The sequence below is a fragment of the Eublepharis macularius genome, chromosome 1, assembly GCF_028583425.1.
Source record: "Eublepharis macularius isolate TG4126 chromosome 1, MPM_Emac_v1.0, whole genome shotgun sequence".
NCBI classification, from domain to species: Eukaryota; Metazoa; Chordata; class Lepidosauria; order Squamata; family Eublepharidae; genus Eublepharis; species Eublepharis macularius.
Genome location: NC_072790.1, coordinates 71391973 through 71418219, shown reverse-complemented (window position 1 = coordinate 71418219; position 26247 = coordinate 71391973). Strand labels below are relative to the sequence as shown.

Sequence of the window (26247 nt, the reverse complement as noted above, 5' to 3'; positions counted from 1 at the left end):
GCTGATTGTCTATCTGTAACTGCATCATGCTTGGAACACCTAGTCCTGAATATTGGTACCTGCCATACCCTGGCTATCAACTGATATGGAGTAACAGTGGAAAATATTTCTGTAGCAAGCGGCCCAGGGGGCATCTTTCTGCATCATCATGAGATATTGCCTGCAGAACAGACTAGTATCGTCATTCCCTTGCTTTCTGCAGAATCTAAGCGTGACAACATGTCAACAGACCCTGACTGAAGGCAAACCAAGTTCTGCCTGCATCAGAGCTGCTGGAGTGCCTCTGGCCAGAGCTATAATTTCTTTAAAAAGATATTTTGGATGGATTCCATTTTTGTGACCAGGTGATCATTCCAGCCCCAAACTTCTACTCCATACAGAGGTTGTGTGATAACCTTACTTTGGAATAATTTCAGAACCTGGTCAAAGAAGAAACCACCCTTTGTGCTGTAAAATTTCAGGATAGCATCTATGTTTCTTAAAGCTGTAGATCTGGCCTGCAAAATGAGCTCTCCAAGACAGAGTTTCACTAAGTTTTTAAAAGATTTTTCATTGGTTTATTCTGGTGCCTATGGTCCATTTAAATTTATGAGGCCTTTTTCTAAAGTTCATCATTTTGGTCTTAGTATCATCAATATTTAAGACCTCTTCTCTGAAGAAGTTGCCTAGCTTTTGTATCATCAATTTAAGGCCAATACATTTGAGAGACACCAGAATCATATCATCAGGGTATAAGATAATTGATATTTTATGGGAACCTTAAGGAAGGTGGAACAAACTCAGAGGCTGTTAACCTAGGAGTTATGTCATTTAAATATAAATTTAAAAGTAATGTGGCCAAAACACATCGCTGTTTTTACCCTCTAGTAACTGGGATTTCCTCCGTTTAGGGAGCCTGAGGTTCCTCACCTTTATTTTACTGAATATGTTGGTGCAGAGTTCCTGTAACGATAACTGTAGGCGCTTCTCAATGGCAAACATCATGAAAACAGTGAACTCACCTCAAAATCAGACCAAGAGTGATTTGTTTATTCTTAAAACAATGTTAGGAAGGTGTGACCAGGGCAGATGGTTGGTGGACCCCATCCACCTGCTGCCAGAAGATGTGCAGCATGGAGGAAACCAAGAGATGTTGCTGGAAGCAAAAGGGTGGAGAAGTAGCTCCAAGAAGCCTGCTCTGGGAAGGCACAGCACACTCCAGGTTTGGACTAATGCCTCTGAGGCTGAGCTGAGCTGAGCCAAGCCAAGCCAAGCAGGATTAGCAGCAGCTGAGAGAGGACAGGGCAGCAGGTCAGCTATGCCAGAGTGCTTATTATAGGAAACCTTAAAAGCAATGACAATACAGCAAGTCATTAGGTGACTGATAGAGTAGTATGGGGAATTCATGGGTTATGAGGCAGGAAGGGTGTCATCAACCACTTCCTCACCCCATTTATATGAAGGCCAGAATAAATGGCTGTTGCAGAAGTGATTTCAAGAGTCTAGCATATACTTGGGGGATGGGACATATGGAGTCTAGACCCTTACTCAGCTTGTTATGGGAGCTGGTGTTCCATGTTGCCCAGGAGCTGCCTAGTCCTGCCACAGAACGAAATATTTTTGAGATTCCATCTTCATTTAAAGGAGCCAATAGCATAAATCTTTTAATGATGCAACTTGCTTAGACATTAAACATTTAATGTGCTTAGATATCAAAAGTTAAACACTAACCAACCCTGTTCACATATACCATATTTGATCTCTGAAATCTCTCTCTTTTCACTATGGAAAATGTTTGAACACCTTATTGTTCCAAGTTACAGATTCCATGTATGTATCATGTATATTACATGCACAATTAAATTCAACCAGTTTTTTAAAAAAATGGTGCCAATTCAGCAAACATAAGGACAAATCTAAATTTAACCATGTTGTTGTCCATGTAGCATGGCATGTAGTGATCTGCTTTTTTAATTAAACATTTTAGAATCTGGTTTTCCATTTGATATTTATAACAATTGGTTCACAGGCCAAATCCACCCACTTACTTATCCAACTACACTTAGAGAATGGAAAAGGGGGAGAGTAAGATTGTCTACTTCCAGGTGTGGCCTTGAGTTCTCCTGAAATTACCACTTGACAGAGATTGGTTTCTCTGAAGGAAATGGCAGCTTTGGAGGGCAGACTCTATGGTTTCACATCCCTGCTGAGTTGCCTCCCCTTCCTAAACTCTGCCCTTCTCAAGCAATGCCCCCAGTTTTCCAGGAATTTCCCATGTTTGGATAGGCAACCTTAAAAGGGAGTCTTAAAAAAATATGGCTGGAGAGACTAAGTTTATCAATAAGGATTCTGGCTGGATATCCTTTAAAGTATTAGATTTGCACTAGAGCCTATACATGGGTCTCTCCATAATATATACCCCCATCTTGATCAACAGTTGCATTCAAGTTGAGATCCAGTGAAGGAGATGTGCATCCCCATAGAGTTCCTTTACTGTACCAGATCAAATATCTTTCTGATTCTTTTTCTGACAGCCATCTTGTTTCTCCAGTGTTATAATGTAAACTAACCATGTAATATAAGCTTCTATTCTAAAGTATGGGCATTACAACAATACCACAGAATTTTCTTACATTTCTTAAGTTCTAGAAAGGAAATTACTGATGTGAAAAAACCCTTGCATTTTTATTTTTATAACTCTAATCTGGAGAACTGGGTTTGATTCTCCACTCCTCTGCTTGAAGCCAGCCAGGTGACCTTGGGCTAGCCACAGTTCTCTGGAGCTCTCTCAGCCCCACCCAGCTCACAGGGTGTTTTGTTGTGGGGATAATGGTGGTGACATATGTTGTAAACCGCTCTAAGTGGGCACTAAGTTGTCCTGAAGGGCGGTATATAAATCGAATGTTGTTGTTGTTATTAACTTACCATGTTTTCAGATAACTCACAACAAGTCTCCTGAGCAGCAAGTTCAGGATTGCAATAAATCACCATGTGGCCAAATTCAATCTGTTTAATAAACACAGGAATGTTTATCAGCAAAATAAGGCAACAAATATTTGACAATTTTAAAAAACTCCATTGCCCTACCCAACACAGAGTTTAACCACTGAAACCAGCTTGGGCTTCAATATGCCTAACCCTGCATTGGATTGTCACCATAATTTTAAAAAATGCATTGCTGTCTGTCATTTTAAAACAATGTATTATATTAATTAGCAAAATACCCACAGACCCAAATCTAACAAGTATTTGGAGCCGAACAGTACTAATATTTATGTTAAGTGAAACATTTATATCCCGCCCTCCCATATTTAAGCCCACAAGATGGCTTAGAACAACCAACAACAAAAGTATCTGCTGTGGCATATTTTGTAGATCACTGCCTTCTTTTGACCAATTCTTCTGGACATAGTTTAATTTTATATTTAATGTTTAAATAAAAATATTATATGGTTCTTTGCCTTTGGCAAGCAGACTAAATTACACAAAAATCTGGAATCAAAGTGGCTGATATGTATCAATGGTTCTTCATAGTCAAGAATACAGAAATTATGAAAGCGTAAAACAAGGAGTGATTTTTAGCTTATTTTTAACCATAGAAGGATGTAGGATCTAAGAACTGGTTTAGAAAAAAATGTCTAAAAACTGTTATTTTCAGTGATATTTAGGGTTGCCAGCTCCAAGTTGGGAAATTCCTGGAAATCTAGGGGGTGAAACCTGGAAATGCCTGGAGAAAGTGGGGTTTGGGAAGGGAAAGGACCTTGCCATGGCATCATTCCATAGAGTCCACCCCCCAAAGTAGCCATTTTCTCTAGGTGAACTGATCTCTGTGGCCTGGAGACCAGCTGTAATTCTGGGAGATCTCCAGCCACTACCTGGAGGCTGGCAACCCTAGTGATATTCTTAAGTATTCTGCTTTAAATACTCAAAGAATTATTCTGTATACTGTGTAATGTTTGTGCCAGGTTAGATAATGCAAAAGTCACCTGCTCATCTGTGTGTGAGAGGAAGTGAGGGTGCACTGGCACACTTCTCCTACCTGGTGCACCTGCCTCACATCCAAATATCCATGCAGGGGCATAACATTCAAATTGGGCATATTTGCATGAAGATCATACTGTTGATTCCCCTCCCCCACCCAGTTAAAATCCAACAACTGACCATGCAGTCTGGACTTGTATATGCTTCACTCAAATGTCAATCCCACACAAAGATGTCTGGAGGCATGACAGGTGCATCCTTTCTCCTGATCACATGTAAGAAACTAATGATCTTTGTATAATCCAGTCTGGCCCTTTGTCATGAATCCGTTCCTTCTTCCTAGCTGGTATTCTAGGATGCCCTGAATTACCTCCACTCTAGTCCATTCCCCATCTGATGGCCCAGGCTAGCCCAATCTTGTCAGATCTTGGAAGCTAAGCAGGGTTGACCCTGATTAGTACTTGGATGACCATCAAACAAATTCAGGGTTGTTAGGTAGAGGCAGGCAATGACAAACTACTTCTTCTTGTCTCTTGCCTTGAAAACTTTATGGGATGGCCAGATGTCAGCTGCAACAATGACACTTTACACACACATACACACAGTCCATCTCAGGCTTTATATTGGACTGGCAGCATACAAGGCATTCTGGATACAGATGGGCACGAACAGCAATACGAACAAAAAAAAAAAGTCACACGAGGTGAAAAAAAAAAGCCACAAGCTGTTCACGAGGCCCCATTCTAAACAAACAGGTGGTCGTTGCAAGCCTTGTTCGTTGCTGTTCGTTGCTGTTCGTCAAGCCAGACAGTCTGGCACCTGCAATCAATTCCCTTGGCAACTTAGGCAGGGATTGTCTGAACTCTGTCTGAACTCCTGCTGTTGCCCTGTAAATCCCAATCTAAGCCCAATTTAGCTTGATAGGCAGGTCTTCCTTTCAAGTGTGGAGCTCCAAATTTGTTCCAACATGGGAGCAAAGAGCAGGGGAGGAGGGGGGCTCCCAGCTCTGACTTTGCAGACAGTGGAGAGGGAGAGAGACAGTTGCTGTTGGCATTTTGATAGAGTGCATTGGAGCTTGAATTTTCTTTGTGTGTGGTGGGATATGGATCTACCCCTTCAAGTTCCAGGGCTGCTGCTAGGCTGTGGGCCAAGCTATTATTTATTATTGGTACCTTTCCTGGTGCCTGCTCAGGTAAGGTTTCTGGGAGTGGTGTGGTAGGGATCTTGACTTGGATGATGGCTGGAGGAGAGCCTGCTGGCCCCCACGAACAGCCAAGCACAGACATGTTCATGAATAGGGCCATGTTCGTGGTTGTTTGTGAGTCCCTGTTCGTGGATGGCAACGAACAATGAACATCATGTTTGGGTTTTTTTCTGTTCATGCCCATCTCTAATTCTGGACAACTTAGAGAGTGTTTTTACTGTATGCATGCAAGGGACCTATTAAATTCAGGTTTTTTGTTTTTGTTTAAGTATCATGCTGCTTATTTTCAGTGCTCCAACTCTATAAAAACATAGCTTGCAAATGTTTTTCTACACAGACTAAATATTAAACAGGTAATTTCTATATTGTGAAAATTTCCTCTCATAGTTGCTATCACTTACATCTACTGGCTTGCCATCTAAAGAACGAGTAGCAATAAGAAGCCTTCCTTGAAAGTCAGGACTGGCTTTTGTATCAGTTTGCCTCTGCTCGATTAAGCTGCAGTCCACATACAAAGAAATGATCCTTGATTGTACACTGATGCCAAGCTTATGCCATTGCCGATCAAATATAGGAAGGATCTCACGGCTTTTAAAAATGTATCGTAGAGAATTCCCCTGGGGAGATTGTGCAATATACTCCACAACTTTTTTTGAACCATCAACCACGATGTAAACCTGAAAAAAACATTTTTGAAAAAACTTAGAAGTTTGAAAGGAAATATTGTAGCTACAAACAAACCAAAACATACATATCCCTCAGCACAAAATAGGTTGTGTTGCAAATAGAATGGCTCCTTTTGCAGCTCCTCATTGTTTAATGAGGGGCTGTTGCCCCCAAAACATTGCCTCAGAAAGCCCCAGAAACAGTGCTGGGCATGATGTGGAGCTTAGCCTGCAATGGGGGAAGGTAATTTGTAAAAATAGTCCCTCCTCTATTCGGATGGATACAAAACAAATACAGATGGATACAAAACCACAAATATTTCATGTTCTCCTATGCAATTTGATTACTGAATATCATTTGAAAACCCCTTATTGTTTAATTTATGTTCCATTTGTTCAATCTGTATACCACTTCTCAGAGAAGTGATTCAGCTTCTCAACAATCCTGGGAAGCAGCTCACACAATAACTATTTTAGTGCTATATTACAGAAATGTCACTGAATTTTATATACAGCTCTAAGCTGCGTAATGACCACCAAGGTGTTCCAAAGAAGCAAAACTATCTTGAATACAGTCTGAATCCCAAGGGGAAATTTCAGCCCTTCCATGGTGGTATCTACTACCCCAGCAGAAAAAACAAAAAAGGAAAGCAAAACCAAGTTAAATGAGGGAAAGCAGGTTGTTCAAACCTGTGGCATGTTGCGCTGATCTAAAATTTGCAACAAATACCACCGTTCTTTCTTGCTGTTTCTACGAACACGGAATGTGGCTGTTAAGGAATACTCTTCTGGAAGCCCATTTGGAAACACTTGTCTGAAGGATGGGAAAATATGTTCTCATTAGTTTGACAGCACTAATTGATGTACAAACATGATGACAAACATGTACAAATACACAATACCCAGTTCTGTCCCCTTTCTTGAAGCCTGGAAAGTCATAATTTGGTCCCCATCAGGTACTTGGGCTTTGCACACAGTAAGGCCCATTTGTAAGCATAGATCCCTGCACAAAATTATCATTTAGATATGTTATTGTAAAAGGCAAGAAACATTTTAAAAGTAAAAGCTCATTTGCTGGATTGATAAAATTTTACACACCAAAAAATTCACACACTGTCCCCAGTGAAACCTAACCTTTATTTTTAAAAAATCTAAATTCTGAACAGAAGAAAAATTATACTAATAAACCATTGTACATATTAAGATTGAATAAAGCAGGTGGTTTGTCTTTTCCCCAAGCTGTCAATTGAAGTATTGACAAATGTGGGAGAAGACACTGTTAGGTACTTAAAAATAGTAAAAGTTAAGAACATCTGTCTCTCATGTTTTAAGGCTATTGAAGTGAGGTTCCCTGTGAACCTCTGATCTAATTCCAACTTTTTAATGGCGACGAAACTCCATGACTACTATTAATTCTTCCTCCCAGACTCTTTAGTTAAGCCATGGCTTCTAGGCCAAGAGGCTTGTCATGAAAATGACAATAAACAAATTATGTCCCCTTCCCTAACCCCTTAAAAAAATAACTTGCCACCAACTTTGTTGTGGTTGTGGTTGTTGTTATTATATTTATATCCTGCCCTCCCCGAAAGTGGGCTCAGGGTGTAAAATATGCAGAGATAAAATCACAATAATTTAACACAGCCTTCTAATAAAACACCTGCTCACGTATAAAAACCATATTGCATCTGATGGAGCCATCTACATACATGGCTTCTCTTAGCAATTCCTCAATCAGTCATTTACTTTGTGAACATTAATATAGATGTAGTAGGCTGATTAGGATCATGGCTACTACCATTTCTTGCCATGAGTTCAAGGATCATGCGTATTTGAAGTCTATGTGTTTACTTTAGGGTTGCCATCTCCAGGATGGAGAAACTCCTGGAGATTTGAGGGTGGAGCCTGTGCAGGGCAGAGTTTGGGGGGGGGCTCAGCAGGGTGCAATGCTATAGAGCCTACCCTGCAAAGCTGCCAGTTTTGCCAGGGGAACTGATCTCTGTAGTCTGAAGATCAGTTGTAGTTCCAGGAGAATTCCAGCACCACCTGGAGGTTGGCAACCCCAGTATACTCTGAACTGTGCATAGGTTCCCATATGCATGATCCTGGAAATCAGCAGGTCTTGGCTTCTGCATGCAGGAGCCTCTGCACATTTGGATGCACATGCATAGGCTCCATGCAAATGTGACTCTTGAGCATACGGCTGAGAAAGGCAGAACCATCTGTCATGTTCTCAATTATTCCCCTCCACACATTCCTTTGAATCTAAATGAACACCTGGACAGAGCTGTGTAAGCAGGGTTCCATCCTATGTCAACTTCTAATTATCTGTAGGTTGCGAATGTACTCAAAACTATTTGCATAACAGAGAGAGCAATTCCAGAAGTGCTGAAATGATGTATGAAACCATGCCTTCCATTTCTCATTTTAGAGCAAGGCTTGTGAAATGTTCACTGAAGGCCACGAGCAGGAAGTTCACATACTCAGTCATGTCTGCTGGCAGCAGTGCCTGTCTGTTGCTTCTCCACCACACCCTGCAGAGAGGGGCTCTTATCTTTCACTGGGCAAATATTTGGGCAAGGTGCCCATAAGCACAGCACATTTATGATAGACTTAAATTTTTAGCCCCGTGCAGTCATATAAGAGCAACGCTCTGCTTGAGCACTATTTGATATATAGGCCTTGAGTTGGCCTTCTGCCTAGCGATGAATTTCACCCCAAATGATCTTTGAATGCAATATGAAAAGAAGCGACACTTTTAATTCCAGAGAATCAAGAGTGTTATCTAACTATTATTTCTAAAACAAGCCAATAACAAACAACCGAAAGGTTACCTCTGACTACTCTTTTCATATTTCCTGGCTATGAGTAATCTACAGTGCTATCAAGGGATAAATTCACACGAATAAAGGGTGAACAGGCTCACCCATCTTTAGAGCTATCTATTGGTAAACTTGCTTGCTGCATATCAGCACAAGCAAATAGACAGGGAAGGAGAGGCATAATTCTCAGCAGGTTTAACTGTGATTGATCTAAACTCCCCTATCTGAAAAATACTACCTTAATCATTCATAACATCATTAAAACACTAGTTTTAGCAAGTGGATTTGTTTAAAAAGGAACCAGTTTTTAATGAATAATTCATATGTTAGACCGTATCACTTCTGCGTATAATGTATAATTATTATCATTAGGTTTGCCATGGCAGGGGGTCTCCTGCTGCTGCCAACTCCCAGCCCCTGCCACTGCGCAGATACTTGGGGGGTGGGGTGGGGAATTGGGGCACGGAGGAGACATCAGAGATGTCATGTCTAGATTTTAGCCAGAAATGATGTTGGCATGTCAGTGGCGTCCTTTTTCCTCATTCCTCAACCCCAAAGTCTTCTGGAGAGTTCCAGGCATGCACCTGGCAACAATAAATATTATACATAGATATAGAGGAGCTATAGTTTTTACAAAGGGAGGATAAGAGCTGCAGGATAAAGAGGGTGCTTTTGCTCCTTTTACCTCTCTCTCTGTAGCCTCCCATCTAAGGTATGTGGCTCCATGGAGCCACAACAGCAACCATAATTAACAGAGAGGCTGCTACGGGTTTGTCTTCAGGGATAGTTGTCTTTGCTGTGGTTAATGTTCCAGCTGGGAAGCAATGGGCTCAAGCTGAGGGGATGTGGCAGGGTTGAGTGTGAGCTTATTTCCTGTCATCAGCCATAAAGCCATTGTGGGGACATGTCTGAGGTTGAGGGAACAGAGAGGACAAGCTGCATCAGTTCCCTAAGTTCAAGGTGCTGGATCCCCTTCCCCACACAGCACAAGGCAACGGGACCAAAAGAATTCTCTCCCACGTATCCTTTAGCCAAAGTCATCATGGGAGGTGTATACTAGACTGAGAGGGGAAATTGATCCAAGAGGACCTGTGCCCTCCAAAGCCAATTTAGTCCCTGAGTTCCTCAAGTTACAAAGAGGCATCCCTCATCACACCTGATAGGATCCCAGGAGGGGAAGCATTGGGTTTGAAGGTTGTACCTCCATTGCAACTTGATTCTTTCTTACCCCGGACCTCATATTGAAGAAAAGCCAAGTGAGTAATGTGTTTTAAGAAGCTTTCCTTCAGTTTTGCAGTCCATGATTGATTCTTTTATCCCAATGGAAGTGTTTCAAGGACCCTACAAGATCTAGCTAAATTGGAAACAAAGTAAATATTACTGTATGCTCTAAAGGAATGCTCCTGTTCATTTCACACTGTCCACTGCAATTTCAATTTGGTGTCTGTGCTTCCTTTCAAAACCTCGGTGCAATTTTGGGCTTTCAGGGCCTTGCAATTCACGTCACACTTTTTAAAAAAAAATTGAGCATGTGTAGTAACGTTGCAGTGTTGGAACCCTTCCCCCCTTTTTGCTGATTGGGCTGTTGCCTGCCCACTGAAGAGGCAATTGGTGGCAGAGTTCTGGGGGAAAACATGTACCACTCTCATTTTTTTTGATCAAGCTGGGAAAGGGTTAAAATGCTGCCGATTCATCGCCTCCCAGGAAGCAGAGGCTTGTTTCCAAAGGGCTGTGCAAAATGCTTGGGTCCCCCCCCCCCCTCTTTGGCAAAGTCTGAAACATGCTTGGGAGGGAGGGAAAAGCAGCCGTTTAATCCTTTCCTGACTTTTAAAGCCAGGAAGAAAGTGCAGTAACATTACAACGTTGCAACCCATTCTTGTCTTTAAAAAAAAAAAGAATGTGTGTGCATACCCTAAGGGAGGAAGGAGAAAGCAGCTATTTAACACTTTCCTTGCTTTTAAAGCTAGCAGGGAATTAGCAGCAAGCTTAGGAATCATTCCTGGCTTTGGAAAAAAAAATAATAGAGCACGTATACCAGGAGGAAGGAAACCAACGAAGAAGCAGCCTTATGACCCTCACATTGCTTTACTAAAAAGAATGGTGGACAAGGAGTTCAGAGAGCTGAGGAGGGTGGGAGTGGTTAATTCTGCACAAACCAATCAGCTCCCAGGGAAAAGGAGAGGGGGGGAGAGAAGCAAAAAGGGGGCAAAAGTGTTCACATTAGCAAAATGCGGGCCAGCTGCCAGTCAGCAGCGAACTTAAAAAAACATCGGGGTATGTCCGCAGGGGGAAAAATCGGGGATACAGCGGACAAAAAGCGGGACTGCATCCCATGACTGCTTTTAAGTGTGAAAACCTTGCAAGCATGGGATGTGGAACAGGTACAAACCGAGTGCAAAAAGTACCATTGTTAGTTAACTGAGGGCTTTCTGGGCTTTCCTTTTTGCCACTTAATAGCAAATAGAAAAAATAGTTGATGACAGTCCTTTACAATTGTTTTTAATGTGACAAATCACCAAATCAATTTATGTTTGAGGACTGTTTGGTGTGCCATCCCACGGACCTGGTCATGAACAATTATTGCCCACCCAGTCTCTAATTTGACCTTTCTAGGCAAAGGTATTGAGAGAGCAGTAACAGATCAACTCCAGATATTCTTGGATAATTCTTGTGCTCTCTGGACCCTTTTCAGACCTGAATGTGGACAAAGGTCATGTGTGGTAGCAATCAGGAAGGGATGGGGGGAGGAGAAGAGAGAGATGAGGGAGGCTTTTGAGGTAACTGCCCTCTGGGCTTATGATTGTTCAAATCCCACACTCTGGCTTCTCTTTTTATTTGTTTAAACTTCCTCAGCAGCCCCCTCCACATGTAAAGTTCAACTCTAACCTTTTTACCAGAGTTGACAGGCTTACTACTCAGGTTCTGGGCCTCTCTTTTACTTCACAAAGATCCTGGTAGGGTTGCCAGGTCCCTGCCCTGATTCCCCCAGCAGGAAATCAGGGGCCTGGCACTTAACTTAATCCATTCCTGGGTTCCTGTTTGCGCGCCTGCGCATACGCTCCTGGCTTGTGTGATAATGACACTTCCAGGAAGTGATGTCATCACACAGGTCAAGGGGCAGCCTGGGAGTGCTCCCACGCTCACCGGGGCATCAAATCAGCCCACTGAGGGGCATGATTGGGCCCAAATCAGGTCTGCTGTGGGCACGGGAGCATGCTGCCAGAGGCATGCTGTGCTGCTTGGGGGGGTACCCCAGGAAGCACCCCCCCCCACCAGCCAAGTAAGTGGGAGTGGGGGGAGGGTGGGAGCAGGGCAGGGGAATGGTATCCCTAGATACTGGTCACAGAATCTGTACTCAGACAGCTAGAACCATAGCAGAACCACAGCACTGGTTAAATGGCTGAAAATAAGCAAATAGAAGTTGAACCCAAACATGAAATAAAAGATACTGTTTGGAAAGCCTGAAGTCTTGAATGGTGTGGTGTTTCCATTTGTGATGGGGTTCGGTTGACCGCTATAGACTCATTTAATATCCTAGGGGTTATACTGGATACAATATAGCTGCTGGAAAAGAAAATTAATGCAGTTGCAAAAAAGTCCTTCTCCCAACTCAGATGAGCCAGAAAGATGCCCCCCTTTACCTTCATACAGACAATCTGGCCATCTGAATCCATGCTGTATGTATTATTTTATTTTCATTGCACTATTTTCAACCTATATAATACCATTTTCTGCATTGTTTAATATGTCTAATACTTTATGCTTTGCTTCAGATTTCTGTAATTCTAGTTCTATTACATTGCATATTATATGTTTCATCCTATTGATTGCATTGACTTACACTGTGTAATCCACCTTAAGTCTCAGTGAGAGAAAGCAGTCAACAAACAAACATCTAGTACAATACTATGAAAGCAGAGTCAGTGAGCTAAAACTGAGAAACAAGATAAAGTGGGAAAGAGACAGAGGTCTTTTCCATATAAGGCTTTTCTGCTGGTTCTGGCTCCATACAGCTTTGATGTCTCCTCCAAATTCTGCATGCAGGGTAAGAAGACCCAAATTCAGTCACCAAACAGCTTCTCAGACTTTTTGTGTTCTGTATGGAGAAAGGCTGCATCTGTCACAGAATCTATTTTTCCCTGGTTTTATTGCGGCATTTCTCCTTGTGAATATACCCCAATTTTTTTTATGTGCATCAAAGTTAAGATGGCTTAAATGTACAGAATGTTTTCTTTGGGATAAAAACTGACCCTGCCTTTGCCCCTCCTCTTTGTCCCTCTGTGTCCTCATTGGTTGAACAGCAATGTGCAACTGTGTCCTTTCATCCCCTTTCTTGCCCTCAAGCGAAAAAGACCTATGCAAAAAACTCCCCCCCCCTCTTGTTTTTACAATTTTTTTGTTCAAATAATGATGTTGCATTGTTATTGTTTTAACAATACCAAAAAAGGGGGTTCAACATTGAGGGAACATATTGAAATGGCTAACCCTACTTGATTTTTAAAGTTTTCCTCCAGAACACCTGTCAATCATACCACCTCCTCTAATGTCCAAACATTACAATGTTACAATGTATGTGCAAAAAAACAAACAAAAAGCCCCACACAGATGAAACTGCTGATATGCCATCTTCTCTCAGAGAGCCTGCAGCAGAAATGAGGCATTTTTCTAATGCAGAAATAAAAACTAGCCACTACTTCGGTTCGACTCCCTTGAGTGCAGAACTGAAGAATCAAAACTTTATGAGGGTCAGAAAAACCGACAAATAAGTGAATCTGATCCTCAAAGGCCGAATACCCTGAAAACCCACTGTAAAGCTGAGCACGCCGAAGAGGTCAGAGAAGAACAAATGGTAAGGGCAAGAATGAATGGTAAGGTTAATCTGAAAGGAGAAAAATAACGGTTAATCCTGTGAGACTAAAATGTTGCTGAAATACTTATCTGGTATACCCAGTAAAAAAAAAGATATTACTGATATTCCTTTTAGGCTGTGATGTTTGTATGCTTACATATTAGAGAGCTCCTATAGCATGAAAGCTAGCATGTCAGACCCCAAACTGGAAAGACCCAGATTCCAATCCCCACTCTGCCATGACCTTGGGCCAGTCACCTAATCTACCTCTGTGGGTTGTTGGGCGGGTGAAATGGACAAAGGGGGGCATGTATGCTGCACAGATTCTTGCAGGGAATGGATGAAAATGAAATAGGTTTCAGTGAAATGTGTACTTCCAAGGAAATATATTTGGAATGGAAGTGCTGGGTTCTCTATTGCCCATTCCCAGCATCTGCTAATAAGAATTATGCTGTCTATGAGCGTGGAAGTAGCTGTCATGGCTAGTAATCATTGACAGACAGGAATTTATCATAGCATAGGGAAGAAAAAAGTTTTATTATTTATTCCTCAAATATTTCTCATTTTTGCAATAATGAAACAACAGATCAAGGCTGTTATATTTTCTAAAGGGTCATACTTCCAAAGGAATTTACAGCATTTACTTTCTTTTAGAACTAGCATTGTCCTAAGGAGGGAAACTTCTTTTTCCAAATTCACTTTTTAGGATACAGCTATTGATTCCTCTTATTCCTTTTTTCCTTTTAAAAGAATTTCTCTTTCATTTCTCTTTATAGAGAAATCAATGCACCCTTTTGTAACTTCAGTCCATGCAGTTATTTTATGTTACACAATACAGAGTGGTATTGTCAATTTTAACTTTAAATCACTGCTTAAGATGTCTTCTTGACCCAGTAGGCTTGAGAGTTTGCTCTTAGATTCCTGTATAAATCTGCAATCATATATTTTTTCACTGTTCTAGTTAACTTACAATTTTCAGCCTTTAAGGATAACTTATGAATAAATAGCTTTATGCCCAGAATAAATCCCAGAACAAGTGAAACAGAATGTGTAACAATTATTCTTTGGGATACTCAAAGGTGTCTAACATTATGCCTTTAGAGAGCATAAATCAGATGGTTTAGGAAAAATATGTGACCGTCTATGTAATAGCTTCTCTATAAAATGGCCACACCCTGTAATCTCTGAAACTCTCAGATTTGGAATTCAGTGAAATCTGATTTCTCTTTAGTAAGAAAAACTTTGGGTAAGAAGCTTTGAAACTTAGCCTTTCTTCTTCAAGTTAACGTAGGTAGAATAGGAATGACACGTATGATTAAATAGGATTGATCTCCATGGGGTAGACCGGTGTTCTGCATGTGGTAGTAGAAAGTGCCATCAAGTCATAGCTAATTTATGGTAACCCCTGCTGGGTTTTCAAGGCAAAAGACTAAAAAAGTTGGTTTGCTATTGCCTGCCTCTGCAGAGCAACCCAGGTCTTCTTTGAAGTTCTCTCATCCGATTACTAACCAAGGCCAACCCTGCTTAGTTTCCGAGAACTGACAAAATTGCACTTGCCTGGGCTATCAGGTCAGAACAGTAGTCTGTGTCTCTTCTCAATTTTTTAAAAAATTGGATCTAGAGTGATCAAATTATTTTTAAATATATGGAAATATAATGAATACATTAACTGTTTATTGGCTGGGACCTGGAACAAACAAATCTCAGTGTATTCCCTGACACACTAAGAGCTGTACACTGCAAAGAATCAATGTTTTGAGGGACATTCAGTTACCAAGCAGCAGCGTGCTTTAGGGTTTAATGAACTGTTTTAATTCAGTCAATTCAGTCAGTGGCTGTTTAAAATAATACCCACTCACAGGTGATCCAGGGATCACCCAGTGACCACCTCAGTGGTGCTCTAGCATGAGGACAGGAAAGTTGGGAAGACATTGTCTGCCTTTGATTATCTGCAGAGTGAAATTCTGAAATTTTGTAGAACCTCCCTTCCTGTCCCTCCTCTCTTCAAACTTCTTTTTAAAAAAAATCAAAATGGAATTTATTAGAAAGAGACTCCAGATTCCTAAAAAGAGGGGAAGAAATAGGCTTTGGGGGAGAAACAGGCTAAAGAGAAATTAAGAGAATTTCTCTTAACAATGCAATTAGAACAAATACAAGAGCGGGATCTGCAAGGACTTGTGAGGAAGCACTTCACACAGCTGCTGTGGTGAGTAGCTATCAAAAATAAAGCCAGACATGGCCATTTCCAGCACTGAATGCTGCTGGTTCCTGAGCCAAAACAGGGCTGGGGGGGGTGTTATTCCTGTTTTTGCTACTTGCTGTACATAGAATATTCCATGTACACTAGCAAAAATGAAACCTAACCTGGCTCTTTAAAAAGCATCTGATTTGGCCCTTCATCCAGACATGAAAGAGGTGAATCTGGTTAATAAGTCTAATTTTTTTTTCCTAGAAGGGAATGATCTGCTTAACCTAGATGGGCAGACCCATCTCTCCAGCAGTAAGATGATCAGCTTGCCTCCCATGGCCCTCTTCTGTCTGCAAATGCAGGAAATGATGAAGCCACTGCAAGGGCTCCCATGGCCCTTGCAAACTTGGGAGCCCATCCCACCCCCCTCCCACACACAACATTTTGAAAGTGTGTTTGGTCACATGTTGGGCTGGGTTTTTCCCCAACCAATGTCTCATTTAGTGCACATGTAATCAGACTCTCAAGATGATCTAGAGACACTGATCCAGGCTGCTATAACCTCAGACTTGATTATTGTAATACTTATTTTTATTTATTGACATTATTTATAGTCCACATTTCTTACTGAGACTTAAAGCGGATTACACAGTACAGTTAATTTCAAAGACATTTCAGTACACATGTAAGAGGGTATACACCTGCAAATTTGCAAAGATTTTAAATCAGTGGAAATCCAATACAGAGCTGAAGAAATGCTGAAACAAAGCATAAGTAATTCTAAGACTGACATATTAAAAAACATAGGATCTAGCCAGCATTACAGCAATAGTAATAAAGTCTACAGGCTATCATACTTACAGCAATAGGTGTAAAATATCCCTACCCCTTCCCCTTTACTGATGCATCTCTTTAAGACAGCTTCCATACGTATTACAACTAGACATGGGCACGATCTGAATTACGATTTCAAAAAAACCCCGATTTTGGCGTTTGCGCCATTGTGACTCAGCTAATCGGTTCCGTCCACGGCAACTGATCCAGCAGTCAGGGGTTTGCTTGTTCGGGACTTGATCGGATATATCGGTTTCTGTTCGGAATTGCAGACACTCTTGCGCCAGTAATTTATTCCCGGGGCAACGGAGCCAGGGGAATGAGCTGTGTTTGCCCCCCTTCTGTCACCCTCGAAACACGAATGGAAGCCCAGCTTTCCTTGATTAGCAGGCTTCCTTCCAACCACGGAGCAGCAACCCAGGGGAGGGAGGGGGAAGGTGGTGTTCTGAAGCCATGGGCACAAAGGAAAGGCAAAAGGCAGCATGGGAGGCTGGGAGGCCACCCGCGCCGTTGGTCTTTCCCCAGGAAAAGGGGTGCGCGGGCAAGCCAGCCGCCCCTTGTCCTGGGGAACGGCAAAGGGCAGTGCGGGAGGCTGGGAGGCCGCCTGCGCCGTTCGCCTTTCCCCAGGACAAGGGGCGTGCAGGAAAGCCGGCCGCCCCTTGTCTTGCGGGGCAGGTGAACGGTGCGGGCAGCCGCTGAGCCACTCGCACTGCCACCAGCTCTGCAGCACACCGGGACAGCCAGCTTGCTGTGTGGGCGGGGGGCGGCCCAGGAGCGCGCAACAGCCTGACTACAGTTGCCCTGGGCGCTGGCAACCATAGATCCGGCCCTGGGAATGCCCCCACCCTGAGGGGAGGCGGCTCGTTGCCGGGTTAAAAAGTTTCCCCCCCTCTACTCTAAGTGTGTGTGTGTGTCTGTGTGTGTGTGTGTGAATGTCCCCTCCCTCCCCCTGCCCACTCGGCCTGGCAGCCACTGCCACCAACCACTGTTCCTATATCGCTGGAAACAGCGGGGCGCCCTCCCACTTTAGCCTTCCCGATTCCGGATCGGAAATGGGACTTGATCGGTTAGAATCGGTGGCCTGGGTTCGGCAGCGGTCCAGATCCATGAACGGCTTAATCGGTATTTTTTTTTGTATCGTGCCCATCTCTAATTACAACCCTCCTGAATTTTTTAATAATTCCATTTTTAATAATTCAATTTTGCATGGTTTGCAGAAAGCCAGAAGAGTGGGAGCTTTCCTAATCCTAACCTCTTTGACAGACCATTCCATAAAGCAGGGGTCACACAACAGAGGCTCTACACAAGGTTACTCTTAAAGGCAATCTGGAAGTTTCAGTTAGTGCTTGTAAGGCTGCCCATTTGTTAACTGAGACAAACTTTTCTAAAAACTTTATTAATTGCCTATTTGTTTCTGGGCTCAATTTTAAGGTACTTTAAGATGCTATAAATCCCTATAAAATATGGGATCAACATATCTGAGGGAAGATCTTTCTTCATATGCATTGAGCTTAGTACAGAACCGTCCCTGTAGGAGTTTTCATTCCTCCTCAACTTTGTGTCTTTTTGGTTGTGGCCCCAACTTTATGGAAAAGCCTGCTCAGGGAGGGTGCCACCTTTACCAGTGTTTAGAAAGGGATGCAAAGGAAAACACCCTTATTTGGAGAACACTTCATTGATGGTGGCTGGCTTTTTGAATCATAATGACGGATTTTTACAGTAAGTTTATATTATGGGTGGTGGCCGCAGCTGTTAGTTATAGTATTACGTTTTGGTGTATTTTAAATAAAATTACCAATATCTATAGCATTTTTGGTGTAAGTTAACTTGGGGTTTTCAGGAGAAAGGCAGAATATAAATATTTTAAGAAATAATGGTAATTAATAAAACTATTTTAAAGAAACATATAAAAATCACAGATTGGATGTAACTCTTTAAAATTAAGATCAGGCAGATACCAGAAATCTGAATCCTTGTTCATAACAGCGAACAATGCAAAGCAAAGTATCAGCAGTTACCAAAACTAAAGACAAGAAGGTGAACAGGGATAACTGTTAGTCTTTAGCTAAATTAAGTATTCCTTTTAGAGACAGCAGCCGATGGATAGGTCCAAGTAGTGAACATATTTAAAGATAAAGCATTTTAGGTCAGGATGATACATCACATACTAGGCCTGAATTGTGCAGGTTAATCTGTGGAAAGCTGAAATATAGAGAGTCCTACCAACAGGCAATGTACTGAACTATTATATCTTTGTGGTCCTTCCAGTCCCATGACTCTTCCAGATTTTCTAAATGTTCTGAGCTTTCATACCTAGCTATCAATAAACTTAACATAGTAATCATTGAACTATAGGGAGACACAGTGCTATTTTTGTGAAGCAGTAGTAAAAGGTACCAGTATCAAATTTAGTAAGTCAATCTTTATTTACCTTTTGGATTTTGCTTTAAAAAGCACTAGTGGAAAAAAGCTGCTATTTTTAAATCTTATGGACACTAATTCTTCCACACTGAAAGAGACCAAATTAGAGTTTGTGATTAACTTCCGTATTTACAAGTATCAATGGGGCCTCTAGCTTGCTGAATGTCTTCCAGGAAGAGAAAGATGATCCAAGTTACATTTCCTGAGAGTGAAGTGAGAGATGTTTGGCATTTATGGCAAGACATTTCTTCTTCCAGCTGACACCTACCATCACCTGTCACATACATTACAAATAATTTGATGATCAGTAGTTGTGAGGTTGGTGTGAGCAACCTCAGTCCCATGGCGGGTGATGATGTATTTAAAGCCACCTTAAACCAAGGCTCTGAAATCTTAACCTTTTGTGTTTGCAGAGAGGATTCAAAAAGAGGTTGTTCATGGAAAAACAAAGCTCAGAAAACTCAAAATAATAATCCTTGCTGTCATTGTCAGCAGCAACACATTAGACATAAGATGTACAATGTGGAAAAAATTTCAGACAACAAACAAGTGTCCTGGAGAGCAACCACAAAAGAGCAGGGAGCAACTAACAAGAACCAGCTGCAAGTCTGTGTCAATGCAGGACATTTGAATGCATATTCATATAAGAGAAGAGTTGCTGTCTGCCACCCACCATTTCTGATGGAGGTATCCTCCTTATTATCAGATCATGCCACTGCAACAAAGTTTTCACAGTAGTGTACATGTTATAAAAATACATTATAACCACATTAGCTGTTTTAGAATAAAAAATTCACTACATGAATAAAGTTACAGCTGATCAAAATCACCAAGAATATTAGCTCTCCACTTCGGTGCCACAAAAACCCTGATCAGACAACTACAGCTTTACCACATCCTAAAATTAAATAGTGAAGTAGCAATGTACACAGTACCCCCTCCGCTAACATTTTTTGGCTCTATACATCAACAGCTTCTGGAAATTTGCTGGAAAGCATCCTGGCAACTAACATAGGACCAAGAGCACCAATTTTATATACTACCTTTAACCATATTTTCCCAGAAGCACGTAGCTATATTCTGAATTATCTACAGCTTCCAGTCTTCAAGGGTATTATAAAATATGATCAGAGCCCCATGAAAATTGCACGGGGGGCGGGGGGGGGGCGGGAATCACAGTAGTCCATTCCCCTTCCCTTCTCCCTTTCTCCTCCATGTGTTTCTTATTGCGTGTCCTGGTGATGCTGCCCTGGCCCAGCCTGTGTTGCCACAACGTGGTGATGAAGGATGGACGGAAAGGTGAGTATATTTTCTATGCATAAGCAGAAAATGCTTTTAACTGATTATTGGATTGGGGGGGGGTTAAAACCTTCCCCAATGTTTTGTCTTCAGTTTTGAGATTTTTCTGCAAGCCTGCTTGGGCTTATTAAACATTCCTTATCAATGTTTAAAACTGCTTTACAGAACTGAAGCTTTGGCTTACTTGTTTACTTGAATTTAGTGGAAATTCAATGAGTATGCTTATGACTGCATTACTAATTATAATTATGTGACTCTGTACAGCACTGGAGCTATCTGGATGATAGGTCAATCAATTTCTACAAACAATAGAAGGAATCTGTATCCATATTTGTCCAGTCGGAAGAGAATGCAGTGAAAAGCAATTTACTTACACCAGAGATGCTGAAAACTTTCAAACATGATTGAATTCAAATGTACTATGGTCAAACAGTCTACATGCACATAGAGCCACCTCAAATCAAATGCAATGTTGAAGATCTTTGTACCAGCACACTAGCTGATTCTATAGGCTTTCTTGCATAAATTAATTTGTATGCTACAATGAACACACGACGGCTGTCATATTAGCTCTTTGAGAATCATGTGATCCCCCAGGATCCTATGTACTGATTCAGTTTATTTATTTTATTTATTTATAAAATTTATACCCCATCTTTCTTCCCTCAAAAGGTCTGCCAAGGCAGCTAACAGATTAAAACATATATAACAAAACTCATCATTAAACCCTAAGAAAAACATAAATTAAAACAATTGAAACCAAGCTAAAATGCACAGACAAAAACATAAAAAAGAACAATTGGGCAGGAAGGAGGAGTTCTTAAGTGCAAATGCTCATTCAAAAAATATGCAGAAATAATTGTTGGGTAAACACTTACTATATATGCATGTTTCCACATAAGCATGTCAAGAGACATCCATTCTACACCTATGAAATCGCTTTTCTGATTTCTCCATCTCACTCAGGACTGTATCTGTAGAATCTTTCCCTGCCACTTGCTCAGGAGGACATTTCAGATCCTTCCCTGAATTTTCAGATGTTGCTTTTTAAATGTAAGATTCGAAGTTTTATTAATATGAAGATACAGTTTAAAACTTACAGATGGTAGCAGTATCCAACAATTCAGTGCAAAATAAATTGGCTGCTGTCTGCAGTGATGAGGTCAGTAAGTAAATAGCACTGGGATGGTTGACTAGCAAAGAAAGACGTGATGCCCTGCTGCATTTTCCTCCATTGCACGTATTGACCAATAAAGAAATAGGATGCAAAATACTTTAAATTTCTCTCTTTGTCACTTACATTATATTTTACTTAAGCTGATAAAAGAAATTATTTTCTTGCCTCACAGAATGGGCATGGATTTTCTAGCCTCAAGAACAAGCTGGAGGTATGATATATATTTTCTGAGTATATAGTTAACCACTTGTAATATACATTCATGACCTGGTAAAATTTATTGTTATTTGTCCCTCTTTAACATGTTGAAATGATTTAATACATCGTTTTACTTCTATTAGATGATTATTTCAATGGATGCAGGATTTGTGATGTCCTTCGTAAATGTATATTTTTAGTCTATTTCAAATTTCTAGCCTAACTATATGACCCTGATTTCACTTTTCACATAGCTCTGTTTTATTCAAATATGGTTTAGAAATATATGCTTCTGTTAATAGTAGAAACCTAATTTTAGAAAGTCTGTCAAAGCTATTGCCAACTCTGCTTTTCAAAGTGGTTGTCTTATTCAAGAGCACTGTATCAGATTCATCATGCTGAACAATGGCTGCTTCCACACACGTTGGATAATCCACTTTCAGTACTCTTTAGTGAACATTTGGAACTGCTTTTCCATGTGTGGAACAAAAAATCCACTTCCAAAGGATTGCTAAAGTGCATTGAAAGTGCATTATTCAATGTGTGTGGAAATGGCCAATATGTACACGACTACAAGTATTATGGAAAGATGAATAGAAATGGGGAATTATTATATTTAAATAAATTGTATAGTAATTTGGCTGCAATCAAAATGAAGAATTCTGATAGAGTTAGGGTTGCCAGGTCCAGGTTGGGAAATTCCTGGAGATTTGGGGGGGTGGGGCCTGGAAAGAGTGGAGTTTGGGGGAAGGGAGGGGCCTCAGTGGGGTATAATGCCATAAAATCTACCCTCCAAAGTTGCCATTTTCTCCAGGGACACTGATCTCTGTGGCCTGGAGATCAGTTGTAATTCCGGGAGATCTCCAGCCACCACCTGGAGGCCTGCAACCCTACATTTATAAGGTTTGCCTATATTGTTGTACTTATGTCGCTTTAAAAAAATACACAGTCATCCCTTCTTTTTAAAAAAAAGTCATCCAAGATTTCCATTCTACTTTTAAATGGAAAATACTTTTAAAAGTACCAGAATGGTGAAAAATTTAAACTGATTCTACATCTTTATTTAGTAAGAACTGTTAAGCTCTAGAAGCCTTACTATTCTCAGCATTTAACCTCAAATGTAGTTTTCAGTTGATTTACAACACAGCATCCTGCACAAATAGAATGATACACTAGAAATCAGAGTTATGCACTTCACCGGTTTAGCCTTCAGAAACAGTAATCAAGCAGAGCTTCAGATTTTAAGCCTCACTAACATGATAAGCTTCAGCTCAGTAACTTCTGGGCCTTGGAGCAGTTAAAAACTCTTCTAGAATGGTACTGGAGGGTTTAGTTTCAGACATAACTTCAAATTTAAAAATATTTTACATTTCAAAATACGGGCTCCCTCCCACCCTCTGTCCCAGTGAAATATAATTAGGGAAATCAGATACCATGCATGCCACTATATTTCAGAGGGTGGTTAGAGTGGATTAAATACTTTTCATACAATCCAGAAAATAACTTTGAATGCCTTGTCACCTAGGTCTAATATTGGAAGAAGCATGATGGGATAGTGGAACCACACAGAAAGAAAACTTTCGTTACATATAGACCCTGCCAAGAAAACACCACAAAGAACAATATATACCTCCTAATGCCACTTCTGCATACAGAATATTTTGAAGATATTATTCAGTGTCAGACTCCACCTGATAGGGGCTGAAGTCTGAGGGAAACACACTTTCCAGTATCTCCCTTTCTCCCAGCCAGGGCCAGCGCCACTGTTGAGGTGGTGAGGCAGGGGCAGCAGGTGCTGCGGGGCCAGAGGGGGCACCAGAGGGGGTGCCGGGGTGGAGGCGCACTTCCTATGCCGCCACCGGCCGGCCCTGCACCGCCACCACCACACCCCCCCCGGGATGGGCGCAGCAGCCACGGGCCAGGGACTACAGGCGGCTGGGGCAGCACGCGACATGTGGGCGGCCTCCTCACACCGCCCCAGCTACCCACCAGCGGCAGCATGGCACAGAAGCCTGGCCTCCAGCGCCAGAAACCCTAGTGCTGGGGCTGCTCCCAGCAGGCCTAATGGCAATATCTCAATAAGAGGAGGGGGTAATCTCATACCCTCTGTGGCGGAACGGGCGCTGGCTCTCAGTCTGGGCAACTGAGCCGCCGTCAATGGCCTGCTAGCCCCGCTATCCGCCTCCCACCGTCCCTGGTGGGCGTGGCTCACACTCTTCATCGCTGCCACCACTCACTGAATTGTACACCGTCTGACTGAGGGGCAGTGAGACCCCTCTGGCTGAATTTCCCTACTGGAAAGTGAATTCCCCAATCTTTGGGTGGGCCCTGGAGAATTGGCAACCCACCAAAGTCTGGCCTGATCAGGTTCTCCTGGGCTCCCACCCTTCCTGTAGCGTGCCAAGTGGGGGAGCTTACATAGTCAGAGCACCACAAAGTTCTTTATATTAAAAAAAGTATAATTTAATAACTATATACAGAGCACTATATACAAAGCAGGTAAAGGCACAACACATAGGGGTAGACCCCCCTGTTCAGAACTCATAGGGCAGAAAATCAAACTGAAGAGAACCGCTGTCTGCTTTCAATACCACACTGTTCCCTACTCTACCTCAAGGGGCTGGTAGTCTGAGAGAAAGTTCACCTTTTATTTCCTTTCTGCTGCCTCCCAGGCCCTCCACATTTAGGGCCTAGGCAACCGGGTTTCACCCAGCAGCAGGAGCCTCTCCTTCTTCAACCAAGAAGGTGACTCCCTTTTATTTCCTTTCTGCTGCCTCCCAGGCCCTCCACATTTAGGGCCTAGGCAGCCGGGTTTCACCCAGCAGCAGGAGGCTCTCCTTCTTCAACAAAGGAGACTAACTGACGTTTTTCCCTCAGGATCGGCGGAGTCTCTCCATTCTGGTTCCACCCCTTATTTTTCCCGCACTTTCTTGGCCCGGGGGCAGCTGGGAGTTGTAGTCCAGGAAGAAGGGCGTCCCACACCAAGACTCCTGCAGGCCTCTCCCTGGCCCCACAGCCCATCAAACTTCAGGGGGAACATTTCCTCCCCTTTCTTTAAAGACAGATTAACAGCAACTGGCACTCATTTCACCCCTGGTAACCATTTCGTTACACCCTCCTTCCTTTCTCCCTGGCCTTTGACTACCCTCTGTCCTCAACGACAGGATAGAACCTCTTCCTCCCTGGCTTCATCCTCAGGTCAGCCTAATACTGGGGGAAGAAACTCCCAAATGCCTGCTAATGGCAATGAGCCCTGAGCTTAGGCTTGTCAGTTGTCACCCTCCAGGTGGTAGCTGGAGATCTCCTGGAATTACAACTGATCTCCAGGCCACAGAGATCAGTTCCCCTGGAGAAAGTGGCTGCTTTGGAGGGTGAACTCTATGGAATTATACCATGCTGAGGTCCTTTCCCTCCCCAAACTCTGCCTTCTGCAAGATTCACCCCCCAGATCTCCAGGAATTTCCCAGTGTGGAGCTGGCAACCCTGTTTAAGCTGGAGCCTGCTGCCTGATAGGCCTCCCAGCCAATGGGCTTTTAATCTGCTCTCCCCGCCTTCCCAGGTCTTTTTTCCTCCCCAGCTCTTCCTAGCTTCTGTATCCCAGAGTTGCTCTGGGCCTGCTAGGATGTCTGGAAGCCTCCAGTTGCTGCTGTGATTGTGCCAGGACTGCTGGATCCTGTGTGTGTGTGTGGGGGGGGGCGCAAATACGGGGCAGGTGCAACCCTGTCCCCAGATGTTCAAATGGGAGATACACAAAACTTTCGCATCCATTAGGATGGCTTTTGCTCCACAGCAAATGTTTCTGGAAGAGAGGGAAAAGTTAGGACTTAAACATCATACTCCAAAATTTTCTTACAAGCGTGTAAATTCTGTTAAAATTTATGTCCAAGGCCAGTGTGAAATTTATGCTTTTCTGATTATAGATCTATTTCTCATGCAGTACTCACATAAGCATGTTTAAAATGTATACAGAAACTAGGAAAGGCATTATAAATGGTCGGACATGTGGGAAAGTAGTTTGGATGTTTTGAAGTAGACAGAACACCAGGTGTTTTAAGTTGCCAATGACCAAGTTACCTAGATTTTTAGATGGAATTGTGGACAGAAAGGGAAGTTTTTAGACCCATTTAGGGAATCCAGTTAATTTAACCAGATGTCTGAAACAGATCCAAAAAGGGCTAAAAATGCCTCTCCCCCCCCCAAATGGGTCTCCCCAAAAGGCCCCTAAGCCCCTTCCATGCACTCAGAGATGCTGGGAGAATTGCAGGATGCTTGAAGGCAACTAATAACAGAAGCCCATTTTTGTGATGTCTTCAAGCTTCCTGCAGTTCTCCTAAGTTGAATTGAGTGTTATCTTCACTCTGCTTTGCACTACCTATAACAAGTGGGTGACAGAGAACAGGAGGACCCAGTTTGTGCTGGAATATCACAGAGTGCACAGAGGAAAATGCAGGGTGGTTGCACATGACAGGAACTATAGCTAATCCCCTCCCCCACCTGGTTTAATTATGAACTGTCCTGAAGCTGTTCGCCCATCTCTAGCAGGTGCACACAAGGGAAAGTGGTAGAAGGTGTAGTTGAATTTTTACTGGGTGAATAATGTAATACCAGCAATTGTATCTATTTAAAAATGGGT

At 42.2% G+C, this 26247-nt stretch overlaps 1 protein-coding gene across 1 annotated transcript in view; it reads right to left on the bottom strand.

The window, feature by feature from the left end:
* LOC129324215 (collagen alpha-1(XIX) chain-like) overlaps positions 1–26247 on the bottom strand; it is a 141862-nt gene that overhangs the window by 27309 nt on the left and 88306 nt on the right. Inside the window, exons 4-6 of the mRNA XM_054971318.1 lie at positions 6520–6643; positions 5566–5841; positions 2905–2985 (exon numbers count right to left, since the gene is read on the bottom strand). Coding sequence (XP_054827293.1) covers positions 2905–2985; positions 5566–5841; positions 6520–6643 — 481 coding nt within the window. The remainder of the gene's footprint in view (positions 1–2904; positions 2986–5565; positions 5842–6519; positions 6644–26247) is intronic.